The sequence below is a fragment of the Anas acuta genome, chromosome 13 (assembly GCF_963932015.1).
Source record: "Anas acuta chromosome 13, bAnaAcu1.1, whole genome shotgun sequence".
NCBI lineage: Eukaryota > Metazoa > Chordata > Aves > Anseriformes > Anatidae > Anas > Anas acuta.
This window is the reverse complement of record NC_088991.1, coordinates 15,797,209-15,817,489: the sequence shown is the minus strand read 5'-3', so window position 1 is coordinate 15,817,489 and position 20,281 is coordinate 15,797,209. Positions and strand designations below refer to the sequence as shown.

Here is a 20,281-nt window from a genome sequence, read left to right as displayed (position 1 = left end):
CTGGCTAAGTGTTCTCTCTTCAGTGAATAAAGGTAAAAGCAAGATGGCAAAGGGGTTGTAATCTTTAAGATCCCTTCCACTCAAAACCATTTTATGATTGAATGCTTCAACAAGGAAACATCAAATCTCTTCAGAACATTTTGTTTTGAAAATAATCACCAAGGAACTTATAAAATAAGTTTTGTTGGCAAAAATATAAAAACAACATTCTAAAAAGTTCTTCCTGTTGAGAGCATCAAGTTTGAGTACCTGGGGTTTTCAGCTAGGTTAAAACAGATCTTACACAAAATGCTCAAGAGGAGCTGGTTTAAAGTTGATTTTCAGCTGTGGCTCTCTACCAGATAAAATATTTAACTCCTTATCTGGGCAATATAGAGCACGACTGTTCCATCCCACATATTTTAAGATCAACATTATCAGCAATGAACAGAGCTTCTGACCCAGGCTTATGCCAACATGGAGCTCCTTTACACAAAGAAAAGGTTTTACTAATGTGCACTATGAATTCTTTTTAGGATAAATGTGATGAGACAAGCAGTGAGATTCATATATATATATATATATATATATATATATATATATATATATTTTTTTTTTTTTTTTCAGAGAAATAGCAGTAAGATTCCCATACATTTGCAGAGAGAGAGCTTGTAGGAATACCGTGCTTTTCTGTACCCCATTTCTTCTCTAGCTCTAAAACTATGGCTCTTATTAACAGATTCAGGTCAGTGGAATGTAGAAAGTGGCTGTCTTTGGCAGAATTTAACCCAGAACATGACATTTCCATTCTCATCTTTCCCCTAGTAGAGGGGAAGGTAGACAGCTGATAAATGTAAAACTTCTGTATATGTGTGTTGTTTTTTTTTTTTTCCTAAGGCATTGTTAGCAATTTTTACAAATGTCTTGAATTAAATGAGATTACTGTAAAGTGTCCATTCTAATTTAATCAAATTAAATGTAATTAGGTTTCATATTATTTTTTTCTATGTCAAATTTATTACCTTTAGGAGTATTTGTAATATAGTATAAACTATAGCTCATAACAAGAAGTCAGAAATTAGTTTATATTCTTAGACATTACAATTTTAAGAGTGATTGATTTCTTCTTTGAAAAAGATTTGTTTCTTTACTTGACAAGTCAGAGTATAGGAACAAAACTTTTCAGCTCAGTTACCATCATGTCATTTGCAAAATGAATAAATATAAGTTTTTATTATGAAACATTTGCGCTAATGTTGGTCCTATGGCACAGAAAAAGAAAGGAAAATTGAGATTAGTTTTCTTTGTTCTGCTTCACTGGATGAAGCATAAATGCTGTTTGTTCCCCACTGTACTAACCAGCACACACATTCAAGTTTTTTTAGGAAACTCTTCCTTTTGTAGCCAATTTTTTAGAAAGTTGGCACAAAATCAGATATAGATCTAGTGAATCATAGAATGGCCTGGGTTGGAAGGGACCTCAAAGATCACCTAGTTCCAACACCTCTGCCGTAGGAAGGGATACCACCCACTAGATCAGGTTGTTCAGAGCCTCATCTAACCTGCTCTTAAACACCTCCAGGGATGGAGCAACCACAGTCTCTCTGGGCAACCTGTTCCAGTGCCTCATCACCCTCTGAGTGAAAAATTTCATTCTAACCCCTAATCTAAATCTCCCCTCTTTTTGTTTAAACCATTCCCCCTCATCCTGCCATTATCCATCTGAGCAAAGAGTTGCTGTATTTGTCTTGGAACAAGTTGCACAAGTTGTAATATACAAGTTGTTTTTTGTTTTAGCTAGTCAGCATATATAGCATAAGGACTCACCTGCAACCTTTCTACCTGTGATCCCATGATATTAATTTTAGTTAAAACAAATCTAAGCCTTTGCAAAATGCTTATGATAATGCAGCTTCTCGCTTTCTTAGTCATTGGCATAACAAATGTGATTTCTGGTATGCAAGCAGGTGATTATTTCAGACCTTGACTGTACCGTTCCCAACCTTTTTGCAAGTGAGGAAGATCTTTCACTATACTCCAGATCACCCGCAGTGAACCAGAGTCTCTTCCTTTCATTTCTCTTGCTGCATCTCCTGTACAGTCTGGGTGAAGCATAGGAAAATTCAACATTCCCATCTCCAGCTCTTAGTACAATGCTGACCATTGATTTATTTAACTCCAGTCAGGTTATCAAAGACATGTTTCCTGCGGTGTCTTTAACCTATTTCTATAACAGAGAAGAATATTTTTACTGATTTTCCTTTGTGAACTTCTTAGCTCAATGAGAAATACCTTAAAAACTGTATTCATTAGTTCTTGCCAGGCAATAAATTACTGTGGAGGAATAACAGATGTTCCCTGCTACCAGATTTGCTTCTTTTGACATTATTTATTTCCTTCTAGATTAAGTAGCCTCTTCATTGACCTAGGCTTCAGACTGGCTCTGCTTCCAAGTGACTGGTCTATGGAGTCTTTTCAGTTTATGATGAAAAGCAAACAATTGACAATGTGCAGCAAGTGACACAAATTTATCATCCATTTTTTCATTTCATGAACATCCTGCATTTTTGAAACTATTTTCATTTCTTTTGGAACCTGGAAATGGCTGAAATAATAATAACTTATCCTAGGAGCAGATTTCTTAGTAAATTCTATATCTTTGTGAAGAAATAGCTGTTACTGTGTTCAAAAGAAACCCAAGTATACAGTTTTATTGATTTTTTTTCTATAACTTGGTTCAAAAATATTTGTTTCTTTATTAAAAAAAAAAAAAAAGAAAAAGAAAAAGAAAAGAAAAGTTTGGAGATTTTATCCATCCATTCTAGCTTAAATCATTGTGATTTTACTGGTTCTTAGCAAACCTCTATGTAATTGGCAGTATCTAGAGATATGTATGTTGTTAACTAGTTGCTTCATAATGTGCCTGCATCTTTATGAATGTCAGAGTAGAATTACTATCTATTGGTGAACATAACCCTCACCTGTGTTTTCAAAGTCATAGATTTTTTGGAAGGAAGGAACTTAAGACTTTATTTTGCAACTTACATTTTTATCCTTCCCTGTAGTTTAAAGTACTCAGGATCTAAGAAAAGCATTTACATTTTGATACCTGCACAGTAGAACATAGCTCAGGGAATTTTATGTAGGGTTACTTATGCTACATATTATATCATATGTGAAAGTGAATCAATATTTATGAAAAATGGTGTTTTGTGTATAAAAGTGGAAGAGTTTAAATCTTTGGTTTCAAGCTAGTCTACGCAGTATCATAAAGTAGTGTGGAAATCTCTTGATGGCATATACACAAATTAGCATCCATGGATTAATGTATTTTAGACATCCATAATCACGTCTACCTTTTTTCATGTAATTGGATATTGATGTAATATCTGAGTTGAGAATATCTCTATTTATCTATCTTTGAGAAAACCCCTGAGTTCTTCCCAAAGCTAAAATATTAGTCTATAAAGGGAGAGCTACTAGTTCTGCAGTTCCTACAGTGACTAAACATTAAATGGATACAATAAATAACTGCTTTTTAGACAATTGATATCACCATGAAATGGCAACTTATTACTGCACATTTCATGATATGCTGCATTTTCAATCCTTCAGAATACAAAGGTGCTGGACATTTTGCTAAGTCAAGGAATAGTTTATCAATAGATATAATTTTAAAAGCTTCATAGAGATCACAGTTTTAAAACAGCAAGAATTTTTCAGTGATTAAACATCAACCATCCTTTGGATTTACTGATACAGTAAATCCATTTGGTATTAACAACAGAGGTATAATCTCTGGATCAGTTTTCTTTGCCAGATTTGATGATAGGGCAATTGTAAGACAAAATGCTTGGAAAAATAATTTTCTTAATAAGGCGTGCAAGTTATTTCTGACTTTTTTTTCTTCCCTGTATTCACAACATTGCTAAGTAGTCTATATAATCTTCTGGTGTATGAGCAAGCATCTGATAAGTAGAAACGATCTGGTGTTATACAGGTCTTAATTATAGCATGCCTTTCATATCTCTGATCAACTGTGAGAATTCTTATTTTAACTCTAATTGTTACTATTTGAAACCAAAAATCATAATCTCATTAATACAAACAATTGTCCTTCTATATGAGCAAACTATAAGTGATCTTTTCCACAGCTCTATTAATGTTTACTATAAACAAGCATAAAAGGTGTTATAAAACTATAGATACAAATGGCTAAAATGTAGAGAGACAGTCACTACCTTTATTTGTACTGTTTGATCATTATGAAAATCCGGGACATTATTTCAGGTGACCTTCATACTAAGACGTTCAGAGCCTCAGGTTTCTTAAAGAATCTTGGAGTCCTTTGTATTTTAAAGCCAAGGTGCAAGCTTATTTACTTTCTACTTACCATTCACTTCCTACTTTTGGAAAATTTAAGAGACCCATTACAGCCTGAGTTGTCGTGAGTTATTGCAAGTTTACAACGTACATATTTTTGGATATTTAATTGAGAACCAAATAAATTAGTTAAATTGCAGGGCTTCTTATGAGTTCTTGACTATCAACAAAGAAAATAATTTAAATCTGTCAAAGAGATTTACATCAAAGAGAAGTAGAGTCCCACCCAAAAAGGTGCTAAGTAGTTTCTTACGATATTAGTAAAAAAGCTCATTTTGAATTACTATGTAAGATATTTGGTTTCAGTACAACATGAACTGACATCTTTTAATACTAGTCCAAGCTCATACATTTTTCCTGGCTAGAAAACATAGACCACATAGACCTCAGTACCAGCTGCCTGGAGTTTGTTCTTGATCCCACTGCCTCTGCAACATAGTTTGCACAATTACAGGCAGCAGAATGAGCTGGCCACAGCTGTCAGGATCTGAAAATACTTATTGACAATTTGTGCACTGTGAAACAAAGTCATGTATTTCAAGCTATGTTATCCAATAAGAGTTGCCCGTCTCATCCCTAACATTATTTTCCAGAGGATTTTATCATGTCCTGCTATGCATTTAATTACATTTGAGAATACTCAGCTACATTTCTCAGGAAAAAGAACTTAACCGCAGAAGTTTTGATTTGGTCTTTCAACTCCAACTTTACAATGTTTTCCTGTTACCTGTATGAAGCTTCAGATAATAAATGTGTGAGCACCTGGACTGAATTTCCCTAGGAATATCAAATGTGCAAAGAACTATTTAGGTAAAAGTTGGTGATCATACCATTTTTATCACCAGCAGTCTCAGATGAATGCACAATAAACAATTACATTGACCTAATCCCTGCAGGCATGCAAGATGTTGCTTTGTTACTTTATTGTTTTCTTCTAACACTAATGCAAACATAATGCAAGCAATATAAAGACATGCTACTTTATTAGATGGCACCTCCTGCTGAAGGTAATGTATCTTTTACAAACCAACCAAATGAGAAGTTCTGATAACAATGCTATTTTGTGTTTTACCTTTACCCTTTGTATGACTTGAAAAATTATCCTTTTTATGCAGGGCATCTAGGATTGCGGAAAAGGTTTCTAATTTTGGCAGGCATGGAAGAACACAGAAGGACAAATATGGGAAGGAATTCCTTCCTACAGAGGTTTCTAAAATCCTGCTTAGCACTTCTTACACCTCTGCATAAAAAGGAATTTCAGTGTTGGTGTACTTTGATACAGACACGTTTTCCACACACATAGCTGTGTTTCTGTTTCTTTTCTTTGCAGAATTCTTTCTTTTCTCTCTCTAGAGACGCATCACATTTTTTTTTCTATTTTTTTTCTTTTGATGTAGTATGGAGGAGCATGCTGTTTTTAGAAAAAGAGAACTTTGTGATACCTATTTTCTTAGTATATACTAAGGAAAGGCTTGCTAATTAGTTTCTTCAAAAAGTTTTCACTTGAACTTGTCTTCTTCTAAAATAATTTTAAAGTAGTTCGATATCTTGCTATCCTATAGCTATTTCTTTGGCAATTTTAACTCCAACATCTCTTGTAAGTAAAGCTGAAGAATTTTATATTCACTTTCAGTAGGAAAGGTGATGGGGTACTCATATGCATATGCCACAAATTCTACTGACAACATGGGACACTATTGAAACTGATATAAACTGCTGATCTTTATTCCTGTGTATGGCTTTTGTCTGCTAACTCAGCGTAGCACCTTTCTAATTAAAAGACTGCCCATGATTGGAGGGAGGGAGTTCTTTTAGACCAATCTTGAACTGTGTGTGTTCTTCATGGGTTTAAAAAATATTTTTACTTATGTTTTTGCATTCTTAAAATGCAAAAATACCAAATTGTATTTTACGGTAGCTTCCTGACCAGGACAATATTATTGTTTGGAATTAGGCAGAATTTGCTCTCATATTTTGCTTACATTTTCGGCTCAGATTAACTTGGATTTTCAACATATTTGTTGCAATTCTATCAACATAGAAATTGAAAAAAGGCCACACAGAACCAATACATCAAACGCCCTTATCATGCATCCTTGTACCTATCAGTTTTTCACCTGTGGATATCTCCCATTTAAGCTGAGGGACTGTATGGATGTCTCTCCAAATATTGAATTCTACATGAATCCAAAGATGCATTTAGGTGGCAATTTTATTTGACAACTTTTTTTTTCTTTCTTTCTTTCTTTTTCTTAATATTCACTTCAAAAGATACTTTGCTGCAATACCTGACAAATCCAAATTGAAGAATTCAGAATTTCTGTGATGCCATTGTAGTTAATTTTCTTCCTCTGGACTTATCTAGGTCGTTGTGAACACAAACTGATTTGAATGTAGAATCATGATGACTGACAATAGGCTCTTCTTTTTTTCTGTTCTCATAGAAAATATAGTCTATGGCAGTGAATTATCACAACCGTTTGTCTGATAAACTCATAGCATAACTTCTCTGACTTAGGTTTTCTGTTGTGATACTTCTCCATCTGTGCTCTACACCAGACAATGTTTTGATGGCTGACTGAAGCCTTCAGTTTTTATGAGCACCATCTTTTATAAGATGGTGGTGGTGGTGCTGATTAATTAAAAAAAAACTGGCAAGATATGTTATGGAGGGAAAAAAGGATTAGATCTGAGATTACAATCATTAATATATTTCTGTTTTCAAGAATCCTTTTGCTGCCTTGATTCAGTATCTGAATTATGATGGATTGGCATTTGCATGTTGACAATGTCAATATTCTGATTGATTGGTGCACAATAAAACAGTTGCTTCCAACAGGTTTATGCCAGAATTAAGTTCCTCTCTTCTTGCTTTTCAGAACACTGGCATTAATAGTTGTTTGAGGGAAGTGCCTGTGCTGGTGCAGCCTCACCTTGAGTACTGTGTCAGAAAAGATGAGGCATTGAGAACTAATACTGAATTTGTTTCCATCAACATCTGTTGAAATCTAGCTTGACAGAAGCAGAACTAGTTTCTACATTCTGTGACTTAGAAACTTTTGGGTTTGTGTCAAAAGTGACCCACTGCCAAAAAAATGAAAAACTGGAGAGAGTTTTCTTAAACTTATGACTTTTTTGTTTTGTTTTGTTTAAATTTCATCTGAAAAGCAAACATGCTTAAGGTGTTTTCAAAACATATTTTAAAATCTTACTCAGAGCTTGAGCGTGAGACAAACCTAACTGTGAGAGTGTGGCCATAGGGGTCGACAAGCCCCATGGTTGGTCGTAACATCGGACTCTTAATGATGAGGCCATCAGGAATTTAATTTGGAGGGAACAAAGAAGGGTGATTCAGGAGACGCCTTGCTGTCTCGGACTGCTTGTTCTCCAGCCATTAAGACATGGAAGTTGCTGAGTATTTGCTGATGGCAGGCAAAATTGTTGACCAATGAATAGTTAGTGGAAAAGTACTGCTGTAGAGTGAATGGTATAAGAAGGGAGCCTGTCCTCAGTAAAGTTAGTCGAAGTTATGCCCTCAGTAAAGTAGGTGAAGTTACTGATCCTTAAAGAATCCTGATGTCCATGTGGCCATTACGCCACACCTAACAACAAACTTGTTGCATTTTCTATCAAAAGTAAGATGTGTAATTCTGGCTTCCCATACTTACCTTACATGCTAGTTGCATGTAAGTCATTTTTCTTCATTAAAAAAAATGAAGGATGAACAGGTGAGTGAGCTGTTTCTTGAGAACCACTAGACTTGGACTTTGGTTACTTGGGAGGGCAAAACACAGCTGTGTTCTATCCCTCGGATTATACTCCCACTGGGAACAGCGGGATTCTCAATGATCGTTCTCACAGTGATTCTTTATAGATCATTTAACCTGATAACCAGAAGATACATCTGTAAGCTTTAGTGAACTAAACCAAGATTTTCAATGCATACTTTACTTGTTTTTAAGGATTTTAAAGAAATCTTCAAAGCAATATAAGTTGCAAATTGTGGATGTTTCTGTATTGCCTTTTTTAAAATCGAGTACGCCAAATAATTTGTGTTATAAATCCTAATTGATGATATGAAGTATGACAGAACTACACTGTCATCATTTTTCTCATTCCATAATTTATTTCTTGTTTCCACAGATTGTTACCATGTTTAGTTTTCAGTAAGTGTTTGAGATGCTAAGAATTTCTGTCTACGAATGCACTACAGTTTACTTCTGCTTCTTTCTGCACATTATTTATCAGTTTCCTATTCTGTAATATACTAACTGTTAATTTATCATTGTTTATATAGAGTGCATATTGTCCTTGTTCTTCATTTCTTCATTTATGTCCTGCAAATATCTCATTTTTGTTTGCCTGCATATTTCTCTACCTTTATATTTCATTCAACAATTTTGTAAGCATCATAATACCATTTTTTCCTGCATCTGAACTACTGACCATTACTTCTATGATTCTATATGATATTTTATACTAAATGTATGTTATGCTCTGGTGCTTATTGTTGTGTGCCCTTCAATCACAGTGCTAAAGTTTTTGATTGTTTGTTTGTTTTTTTGTGTGTCACTGCAGTTATACAGACATGATGCTTATCTTATTATCTTCCTTTACTGTATTATCTTTACTGCCTTTAGCTCTCATTTTTACTTTTGGCTCCTACTAATGAAGTCTTCCCACTCTTTTAAAAGCTGTAGAGTATATTACAATTCTAATGCATCTTTTCCCATCCTGTTTTCTGTGTTTCTACTTCCCTTCCCCACTGTCATATCCCAGTAGATAGCACCTTGATGAAAAAATTATCAAGACTGTTCTACAAGAAATCTGTCATCTGGTAGGTGACCTCTTTTAAATTTGAGATATAGCTACGAATTTCATATTTGTACTACATGAGTTGCTCTTATGTAAATGTATAGAAGCTAGTGTCTGACAATTTCTTCTGAAGACTTCCTTTCTTTGTTCTGTTTTTCTATCCCTCTATAATTTATCACTTTTAGGACAAAGTAAGTGACTGTTTTTTGGGGATGTTTTGCCCTAGTTATAGCTTGATTGAAGTTAAGTTCAAACATATGTACTCAATACATAGTCTTGTATGGAAGTTAGCTATTACATAAGAAATAAACACACAAGGACACAATTTTTTGTCCCTCCACTTTTATAATTTCATAATTAATACAGGGTAAAATGTCATATTATGAGTATGATAATTACTTTTAGGTTTTTAGCTCAGTTGGGAGAAGTTAGTATTGGAAACCTCATTGAAAAATTTATACTCTAAATGCTTCTTCCAATGTTCTAGATCCAGCGAACATTTGTACTGTTTAGTTTCTATTGAAACCTAGGTGAAAAAGTATTTTAAACTACATCCTTAAGTAGCTAAGTAGAAAACACAGTAGTAGCACAATGAATTTGCAAGGAGAACCCCTCATTTTAGTGCTTTCCATTTATATTATGTAATTGGTGCAATCTCATACTTTGCATAACTATAAGAAATGTTCATAAGTGATGAGGAAGAAGTATATCGGTTATCTGGCTTCCTTGTGCTGTGGAAAAAACATGATCAAAACAGCTTTTAATAGAAGGAAAAAGATAAATGAAGGTCATTGAAAAATTTGTTGTATATTGTTTCTTGCTGCTTGTAGGGCAGGAATATCTCCTGTTCTTATTTCATTAAGTATGTATGAAATGTACCACTGATAAGATAAATGCCTAACAATATCTGACAGGATCTTTTTCAAATTCTGGCTGCTAATGTAACTAACTTCAGCAATGCCATCTTCCCTGAATTTAAAGCTCCACATAGAGAAAGAAATTGTGAAATCTTTAAATACAAGCTCAGTAGGACATTTTGAATAATAATAATAATAATAATAATAATAATAATAATAATAATAATAATAATAATAATAAATAGAATGGCTATACTCTATCTGCCAAAACAACATTCTTGGTATCTGAATATATTGCAAGAAGACAAACAAAAAACATTGGTCTGATGCAAACCTGTTTGGCAATACTCTTCAGTCATCATCGCCATAAATAGAAGTCCAAATGCAAATATATGGTTTGATTTCCAATTTTAGCACTATATTATCCACTGGTTTCTTAAAACACAGTGCTCCATCTGACATTTAATGCTATTTGGCATTCTTTGAACTCTAATGTTTTAGGATGATTATCTGTCTCTATCCATCTTCAAACAGCTGATGCCAAAAGGGGGTAACAATTGGGTCTGCCTTCTAAGAAGGTGTGTAGTTATCAGTGCGGCTCAAGTTCCTATAATAAGCTTGCTCTAAATGAGTCCATTGAGTGAAATTCTTGCAAAATGGATCAAATCCAAGCCAGACGTTGTCTGATAACTGAAAGGAGGATAAATTTAGCGTCCCTATATGTATAGGCTGTTCCTATCACTGTATCATAAAGTATAAGTCTATTTTTAATTAAATAGGTTAAGATTCATTATATCCAGGCAGGTTATATATCTCAATATGCCTAGACAATTGCAACTCTGTTTCTCCCTGAGATGCTCTCTTCATATATTCATTAATTTTTTAAATGTATGTCTTATGTTATGATCTCTTTTTTACATTACTTCTATACAATAGTACATATTATTGAGCCAAACTGAACTTGTATTTTCAACAAAGAGAAACTATCACAATTTTTTTGTATGTTTTGGGCAGATAAAATCCACAGAATAAGGCATATTCGATCTCCTTCTTAATAAAATAAACATGCAAAGAAAAGAAATACTTTGCACTTCACAAAAAGTAAAATACATGATACCAGTTACACAAGTGTCAATGTATACAAAGTTAAAGTCTCCAGGTCCAATACCCATAAACTGTCATACTTGCAGAATAAAAACAGTGGGTAGTGTAATGATTGAGGATTAGACTTTGCATCAGAAAAAATCAAAGGATTTAAATCAGTGTTCTCTTGTTTAGGTTTATGAATGTCTATATTAGGCAAGCGTGACAAAAGCACGTTATGGCCTTTCTTAGTAAAAGATATCTTTTGTCAGTTTAGTAATTGTTAAATTCAGGAGTTAGCTATGAAGGACATATTTTAGATTTTATTCTGCAAAGGAAAATTATTTTAAAGCATTTGCAACTCTATGTAAGAAATAAATGAAAAAATGGTAAGTAAATCTTAGTCTGAGAAAGAAGTGAAAAACAATTATTTTAATCAGTTGTTTTAAAGAATATCTTTTAACCTTCCAACTTAACTGTAGTTTAATAATTTATTTTACATGGGAATTTATTGGACTTTAAAAATATTCCAGAGGATGTTGGAAGGCACTCAGATGCTGTAATGACAAAGTAAACCAGGTGCATGTAAGGACTAAGACAGAACTATTCATAGAATTATAGAACAACACGGGCTGGAAGGAGATGTTCTCCCTTGTTGATGAAGGATTATCTGCTCCAACCCCTCATGGAAAAGAACCTAGATAACATAACCTAGCACCATGTCTAGCGATGTGTTGAAAACTTCCAGTGATGGGAACTGCCATCGTGTCCTTGGGGAGGTTGTTCCAGTGATTGATTTTTCTCACTGTAAAAAAAAAAACAGAATTTTTTATAAAGATGATACTTGCAACTTGTAGTCATTGCCTCTTGTCCTCTCCATATGGCAAGTTGTGAAGACAGAGCCTCTGTCCTCTTTGTAGCTGCCCTTTAAGTACTGGAAAACTTTGATGAGGTCTGCTCTGAGCCTTTTCTTCTCCAGAGAGAAATGACCTAACTCCTTCAGTCTTTCCTCATAGAACAGATTGTCCAGTCCTTTGATCATCATCGTCTTCTTTTGGACCCATTTCAATATGTCCAGGTCTTTATTGAATTATTGTGGGGCCAATAATTCCACAGTAATCCAGTTGCAGCCTTACAAGTGCTGCATAGAGTAAGATGACTACATCTCTTTCATTGCTAGTAATGCCCCTGTGGATGTAGCCCCAAATATATCTTTTTTTTTTCTCCCATTTTTAGATGACTGCCTTATCTTTCATGAGGTCTGTCTCTGCCCTTAGCAAGGATTACACAGATGTTTTTAATATAGGAGCATTTAGAATTTAATTTCTTGTAATTGTTAATGCATATTAACTAGATATACCTTATGTACATTACTGTGTCTCATTATCTCAGAATCTTTCCCCGGGAGAATTATATGAAATACTATATGTAGATGACACCAAGCTGTGTGGGACTACTGATCTGCTTGACAGTAGGAAGGGTCTGCAGAGAGATCTGGATAGGCTGGACCAATGGGCTGTATCCAGTTGTATGGCATTCACCAAGGCTAGGTGCGTGTGATACACTTGGGTCACAACAACCCCATGTGCTGGAATAGGTTCAGGAAAGAGCAGCTAGGTGTGCAGAGGAGAGCAACAAAGCTGGTGAAGGGCCTGGAAAACAAGTATTATGAGGAGAGATTGAGGAACAGGGGCAGTTCGCTCTGGAGCAAAGGAGTCTGAGGGGAGACCTAGTGGCTCTCTGTAACTGCCAGAAAGGAGGCTGCAGCGAGCAGGGTGTCAGTCTTTTCTCAGGTGACGAGATAGGATGCAAGGACTCAAGTTGTACCAGGGAAAGGGGTAGATTGGATCTCAGGAAGAATTTCTTTATGGAACAGGTGGTTAGGAATAAGGACAGGCTGTCCAGGGAGGTGGTGGAGTTGCCATCCCTGGAGGTATTTGAGAAGCACAGATGTGGCACTTTGGGACAATTTAGCACTGGACTTGTAGTAGTAGGTGGATGGTTGGACTTGATGACCTTAAAGGTCTTTTCCAACCTAAATGATTTTATAATTCTATGATTTTATTCACCATGGTCAAATACACAAAACAAAATGATTATTTCTATGCCAGGTCATTTTTGGGAAAATGAAAATTTGCTAAACATAAAATCCAGTCTTGAACAGGCGAAACTTCTGTATCTCTCCAACAGTTTCTCTCAGATTTATTGGAAGCATTATTTTCCTGATGTGTCTTGCATCAGAATAGCAGAAAATTTGGTTTTGTTTTTAAAAAATGTAGAGTTGCTATGTGGGTCTGTGTGCATATGTCTGAGATCCAGGGAGAGAAAAGAATGATAATGGACATGCAATTCTCAGTGTGAACAAACACTTTTCCACAAGTTGAAAGAGTATGTATAATTGCAAAGTGAATAATTTACAGAAATCTTTAGGGAATTTGGGGGCACAAGGCTTTATTTTGGGGAGTTAGAAAAAGAAGCTGCCTGATTTTATCAGAATGTATTCAACCCTGAAGAATGTTATTTCACGCAGTATGGAGCTCTGAAGCTCAGAATTCAACTATGGGACAGGTTGGGAGGTACATGCAAAATGTGGCATTTCACATAAAGAACCAAAAGTATGCCAATAGGACAGAGAAATGAGTAAGTATTTTGTTACAGATATAAACTGCAATCTGATCAGTTACTAAGGTAAATGGGGATTATAGTAAAAGTGTGCTGTGATATAATGCAAAAATGCCTACAGTTCTCCTTAATGTAGAAATATAAAACTGAACAGAAGGACGTTCTCAGTTCACAACACTTTGCATGCAAATTCAAGAAAATATTAGTTAATCTTTAAAAGCAAATATCTGCAATATATACAATATAGCAGAGACATAGTGGATGAATTTTCAGAAGCCTCGCAGAGAACACAAAATAAGAATTACAATAGAAAGGTAATTCCTTTTGCCATACTTTAAACCAGATTGTGCAGCCTTCCAACATCCACAGTGAAAGACAAGAACAGCTGGGAGGTGGAGAAGTGACAGATTCTGCTGAGTGAAAACTCTTACAACGTTTAATTCCTCACAGCATAGCACCTGCTGTGTTATTGCACACCAGTGACATCAATGTACTAGTGCAGAGTACACTGTGTTCACCAACATGGTGGGTGTTTTCGATCTGCAGTATTTGGCAGTAGGTAGGAGTTTTCTTGGGCTCGAGAATGTTTTGTGGCCTAGTTTCATACACAACTATGTTTCAATTTGCATCTTGCAAGTTTTTTTTGTTTTTTTTTTCCACTTTCAGTGCCTTACAGTTTTCATTAATTCTTCAGTCATATTTTGCACTTGTACCTAGGTATCCTTGCTGCAAATCTTCACCAAATCTATTTTCATTTACAGAATATAATCCAAGCCTGAAATACTAGAGTGCACGTATTCTCTGTTATGCCTGCCCAAGATCTCTGTGATCACATGGACATATCTTTTGCCTCTGATAAGCTCTGTTGATGAAATCTGATGGCTATTTATTCATCTAAAGTAGCCTAGGTTAAAACTCTAAGTTCAGGGGCCAGCTCTACATCTGTAGATGTCTGGAAGGAGTCCTGATGCTGTGCCAGCACTATGCAGCAGTAGACACAACACTTGAGTGATATCAGTGCTGTTCCAGCTATGACTGCAGAGCACAGCACTGTGTGGGCTACTGCAGGGAAAAGGTGACTCCAGCTCAGACAATCATATCAGTCTACCATAGTATTTCTGATCTGGTGCCTGGCTCTGCAAAGACACATTAACTTTATTAATAAATCAGATGGTAAAGTTATTTGATGTTAAAATAAAATGCATTGGCAAACTGTTCAGTCTATACTGTAAGAATCTGTATATAATTAGAATGTAATAAAAGGAGCAAAAGAAGTTATGATTTGTTTAACCTTGATCAAATCATAATAGATCAATAATATCAACCTAATCAAAGATATCTGTTTTACTTCTTATTTCGTGAAAATGGTCTAATAAGTGGTACAACTGATGCTGTCTAAAAGGTGCTGAGGAATTGTGTAAATAATTAAACAAGTTTTATAGCCCCAGACTGATCAATTCTGCCTTTTTTGGTGACAAGAATCAGTATCATCAATAATCCTTCTTTAAACAGCAACTGATACTTTAGAATAGAGCAGAAATTGGTTGCACATTTCAGTTACATATAAACTGTGAAGAAGCCCATCTGAAAAGCCTGAAAATCTGTATCAAGCATAGTTCCTTGAACATTATGTGTGAAAAATATTTGAATGTATTTTACAGGATTAAAATATTCAAAGTCATTTGGGCCTTCAAATGGTTATGAAAGTTGGATCCTGTTGGTTTATCTGATCTCATCAGTACTCATCAATATTTTTACTTAAGATCAGTAACTAGAAAAACACTTTCAGACCAGTAATTTATTTTAACATAATATAAAAGGAAACACAAGGAATCTAGCAGCTGCTACACTTATTACAACAGTACACAAGATGTTTTAATTCTATAATTTCACATAGCCCCTTGCCTTCCTGACTTTTTGGTAGCTCCAACAGGAGCTCTAATTATGCCTTGTTTAATACAAGGAAAAAATATAAAAATTCATTTTTTTTTCTTTTTTTTTTTTTTTCTCTTTTGTAAATCAACACTGCTGAACTCTGTGAACTTATTCCAGAGGCTGTACCTCTTTGCAGTGAAATAGTAACTTTTTTTTTCCTGAAACTACCAACAATATTGCTGGTTTTCTTTATTGTGTAAGTATATTTATCACTCAAATATACAGCAGCAACCATGATATTTTCCATCTGTCTACGTGTTTTGGGGATGGAAAGTGAATCCAATACTTATTTCCAAGGCAAAATCAATTTTAACTAGAACCAATGCATTTTATATTCCTGTATAACTCAAGACCAACTTAGTATTCATGATGCTTTTTTCATACAGTACTCATGGTGTGTTTCATTTGCAAAGTGGCATGCACAGGAATAAAGACCCAGAGGAATATAACCCTTCTACTTCACACAAAGAGTAAATTAGGTTTTCTTGGCATTCTGTCTCTTCATCATGTGGAAAACCTGCTGCTAGTGAAATTTTCTTCTGATGTCCAATGCATTTTCTGATAATTTTGTAGCTTGTTTAAAAGGCAGCTGTAGTATGGTTAGAATCAGCAAACATCTGCAGTAATTCAAAAAGGAAAAGGTAAAACATTAGCACTAGACAAAATGATCAGAGAAGATCAGGTAGAACAGATGCAAATGTTATTAATAACTGAACAACAAATGGGCTCAAATACTTTAGGAGTTTCAGTGGTGTCTGGGAAACATAAGAGTTGTTGATAGTCCTGCTAGACAGAACAACTCTTAGAAGAACTGCAGAAAAAGTCTACAGAAGGTCTGCTTACAAATCTCAATTTATATCTCCTCTTCTGATATTTGTCAAGATACTACCTTTATTCCTCTTACCAATTATTCTTTTTTTTTTCTGGCTTTAGTTTTTGAACACCACATGATCTTGGAACTTTTTAAACTCCGAATGCTTAGAAGTTCATGTTCAACTAATGATAATTGCTTTTGTCTTACAAATATTAGTTTGCAAGTCTAAATCCGATGATCCCAAAATAAAAACTACTCTTCTTTTAGGTTTCGTAGTGATCAGGAAACTGAGCATTGTAATTGTTTAGTAGTATTTTTCAAGTATAAATGAAAAATTAGATGCCTGGATGAACAAGAAAATAATTGATAAAGGGAAAGCCTACAGCTTCTACAGTGTTTGTCACATCTCTAAACCAAGAATGAGATTTACACTAGGACCTGAAAAGCAGAGTGTACCAGGGACTAACATTTCTCTTTCCTGGAAAATGAAGTTTGGGAAATTCTTAATTTCTCACTGAAATAAAAATGTTGCCATTTAGCAGTTTTCAAAAAAAAGACAGGTATGCTGTTACAATGTTTATATTGGGCACTGGCTCATGAGTTCTGGATCAAGAGAATTTTCATTCCACACCACTTTGAATCAGCTTAAATGCTGCCACAGACGGGCAGAAAGTTAGTTGGTCAGCAACAGTGTTAGATTCAGCACTATGGCCTGGGTCTGTTGGAATATTTTCACTAGCTTTACTGAAAAATTGGTACATTGTATATAATGTTTTTAGAAAAGTGAAACCAAGTACTGCCTGACTTTCTCTTTAGTATCTGTGGGAGTTTATAAGCAAATTAACAGAGCTCAGAAAATGGCACACTATCCCACTCGAACTAAAGGGAGAATTTTAGGTAGGTGGAATGTAATTATGAGACTGAAATTCAGCCAGGATTTGGGCAGAAGAAATTGTGGATTTGTCAAGCAGCTATGAAAAGTATTTCAAAGTTGTTACCAAAGCAGAGGCATAAGAAATATTTTGTCACCTACACAATATTAGGCTAAGAATTCTGTTCTTCTCTGCTTTTGATGTAGTGGATGTAAAGGGAAATGGTGAGAACCAGAGAGAGTTTCTTTGCAGAATGTTCAAAGAGGAAAATGTCAAAGATGGGAAACAATAACAGTAAGCTTCATGGCATGTATTTTATTTTCTGTGCCATCCTGTTATTAACAGGTGGTAAATACAGACAGGTTGTCTAATGTTCACGAAAGCCAATAAAACATCTTGAAGTATGCAGTGTGGGTTAGCTTTCAGTCTGTATTCTATTTAATAGTCTTTAGCAGGAATGCATACAGAGAAGAAATTAAAGTGCAGAAACCTCATCAAAATCCAATTTTTGGAAGCATTAGAATTCACTAAACAGAACTCTGTGACCGATTATCATTAAATTATGGTAAGTCCTTTATCATAATTTATAAGTCCTTTATAAGTCCCCACTTGTGAGTAGTCTAGAAATCCTGTTTAGTGAAACTGGCATTTTCAGGAACTAGACAGAGCTGTGGATCAAGAAGTCAAGAGACTTTTTTTTTGGTTTTACTCTAGTGTAAGAAATAAGGATAGATTTTTGATGTTTCCAGTTAGTCTCCAAATTGACATCACAGTAATTAGAAGTGATTTTCTTGGTCTCTTTCTCCCCCTTACCAGTTCAGTCTTCCTAGGCAATAACATTCTCTAGAGATTGAAGTGACAGTCTGTAGTTAGGTTAGGAAACAACACATCAGAAAGAACTGCTGATTGGTGGATTGGTACTGCTGGACTCCAAGAAGACCCACAAAACTAAATGCTAAAGCTCTACTCATTAATCACTATTCTCCCTGGCCTTTCTTTACTTCTCTGAAGTAGTGTTTTGAAAGTCCTGTCTGTTTTCATGTCTGTTGAAATAACAATATTTTTTCTGTAATTTTTCCATTCTTTATTAACTTTAAAATATTTTCCTTAAGTTAAATTTAGTTCAGAGATTGTTAAGAACATCAGTGCTTGTTTGTTTATTTTTCTGCCCAATAGCCCATCTTTTAAAAAAAAATGAAACTCAGATCAGATACATGTACAGTAAATGACATTTCCTTAATCAGGACAAAACTGAAGCATAAACCTAAAATTCAGAAATTTGCATAAGAGAAGTATTCTTTGGGAGGAAAAAAAAAAAAAAAAAACCACCAACAGCAGCAACTAAAACTCACCAAACTGCTTAATTATTTAAGAAACTAAAATTAATTTTTATAATATATGTTCCTTCTAAATAGGTACACAGAGAAGCATCTTCTGAAAATGGAATATAAAATAATCTTTAGGCAATTACAAAGATGTTTTTGATTTGCAGAATTTAGTTTAATTATGTAATTTTCTTTTGTGTGCAAGCAGGCTTGAACTCCCACAACATGAGTCATATGGAGCTGGTTATTTCCTGGTGAATAGCAAGAAGCAAGCAAAAATTATCATTTGAATAAAACAACCTGTGAGTACAATGTATTAATTCAATTTTACAGTAGAACCAATAGCAAAAGTTCATTTCTAGTCTTAAAGAAGCTGTACCAAAGGTGTTACATGATACTCATGAAGGCCTAACAGTATGTCTGTGACAAGCCATGTTAAAATGCTCCTTTCCTGAGATGCGAAAATGCTTTCAATCACCACCTCCAGATGAGTTCATTCCTTTAAAGATTCCATTTCTTTGACAGTATGTTTGTAATGAAGTAGCTGCATGAGTGTGTTTGACTTTATTATATGTTGTGAAAGGTGAATATATTGTAGGCATTTAAGAGGTTCCTTATATCAGGCTTGTTAAAAATTGAGAGCTTAGTAAATGCAAATGTTGCCCAGTTGAACACATGACATTATGTGTATTAGATATATAAATTTTTAAGTGTATTTGTATATATAGACAATGTGAAAATATACATAATTAGTGATACTCATGATCTATATTATAATGATGAAGTGTGTACCTCTGTGACAGGAATTTGCTGCTCTCAGTGGCATTAGGTCACAAAATAATTTGGTTTATTGTCTGGAGCCAAGCAAATACTACAAATTATTTACAGATAGAGAGCTATTTCTTCTATTTTCAAAGTACTATAATGAATTTATTACTGAAAGGTACTTTATCATGTTTTGAGATAAAGTGTTCACAGTAATTCAGATGTGTAGAAGACACAGTTTGGACTGAGTGGCACCCTTAGCATTTTTTTCAGAACTACAACTACTTTTTAATAATATATTTACTTTTTTTTTTTTTTTGCCTGTATAAACTATTACTAGATTTAAGTGCCTTTTAAAATCAGTCAGATGTCAGTGATGCCCAGTGATATGTTGAGAAGTAAATAGCACAAGTTGTGATAGAAGAAATCCAAGATAAACATAAGAAAAACAGCTTAGTCAAGGCCCTTTTTAAAGGATGAAAGGATGAAGCAGTTTTTTATTTTTTTAATTTTTTTTTTTTTTTTCAATTAGAATGGTAAAGTAGGTTCTAGTTGACCCTGCCGGAGGGATGGACTAGATGAGCTCCATCCAACCTAAAAAATCCTCTGGTAAATATTCTACAATAAAATGAATTATTTACCATATTCAGAGAATTTGTAGTTACAGTTAGTTCGCCCTTTTCAAAATTAAGTATGGCTGGACTAATGTAATTTTTAGAATAGAACTCTATTTAGGGACACATATTTTTTACAGTGGATTCTGACTGGCAAGAATGTGTTGTTCCATCTCTCATCATTAGCATATAAATGACATGTTCAGAGGACCAAACC

The 20,281-nt window shown here is 34.5% G+C and overlaps 1 protein-coding gene across 8 annotated transcripts in view; it reads left to right on the top strand.

Annotated features, from left to right (window-relative positions):
* The window catches only part of DIAPH2 (diaphanous related formin 2), a 252,477-nt gene that overhangs the window by 202,632 nt on the left and 29,564 nt on the right, over positions 1 to 20,281 (top strand). For all 8 annotated transcript variants that reach the window (XR_011101176.1, XR_011101178.1, XR_011101177.1 and 5 more), the window contains exon 28: positions 18,894 to 18,987. Coding sequence is in view for 1 of the 8 variants with exons in the window: in XM_068697351.1 (XP_068553452.1) it covers positions 18,894 to 18,943 (50 nt within the window). In the remaining 7 variants the exon portion in view is untranslated. The remainder of the gene's footprint in view (positions 1 to 18,893; positions 18,988 to 20,281) is intronic.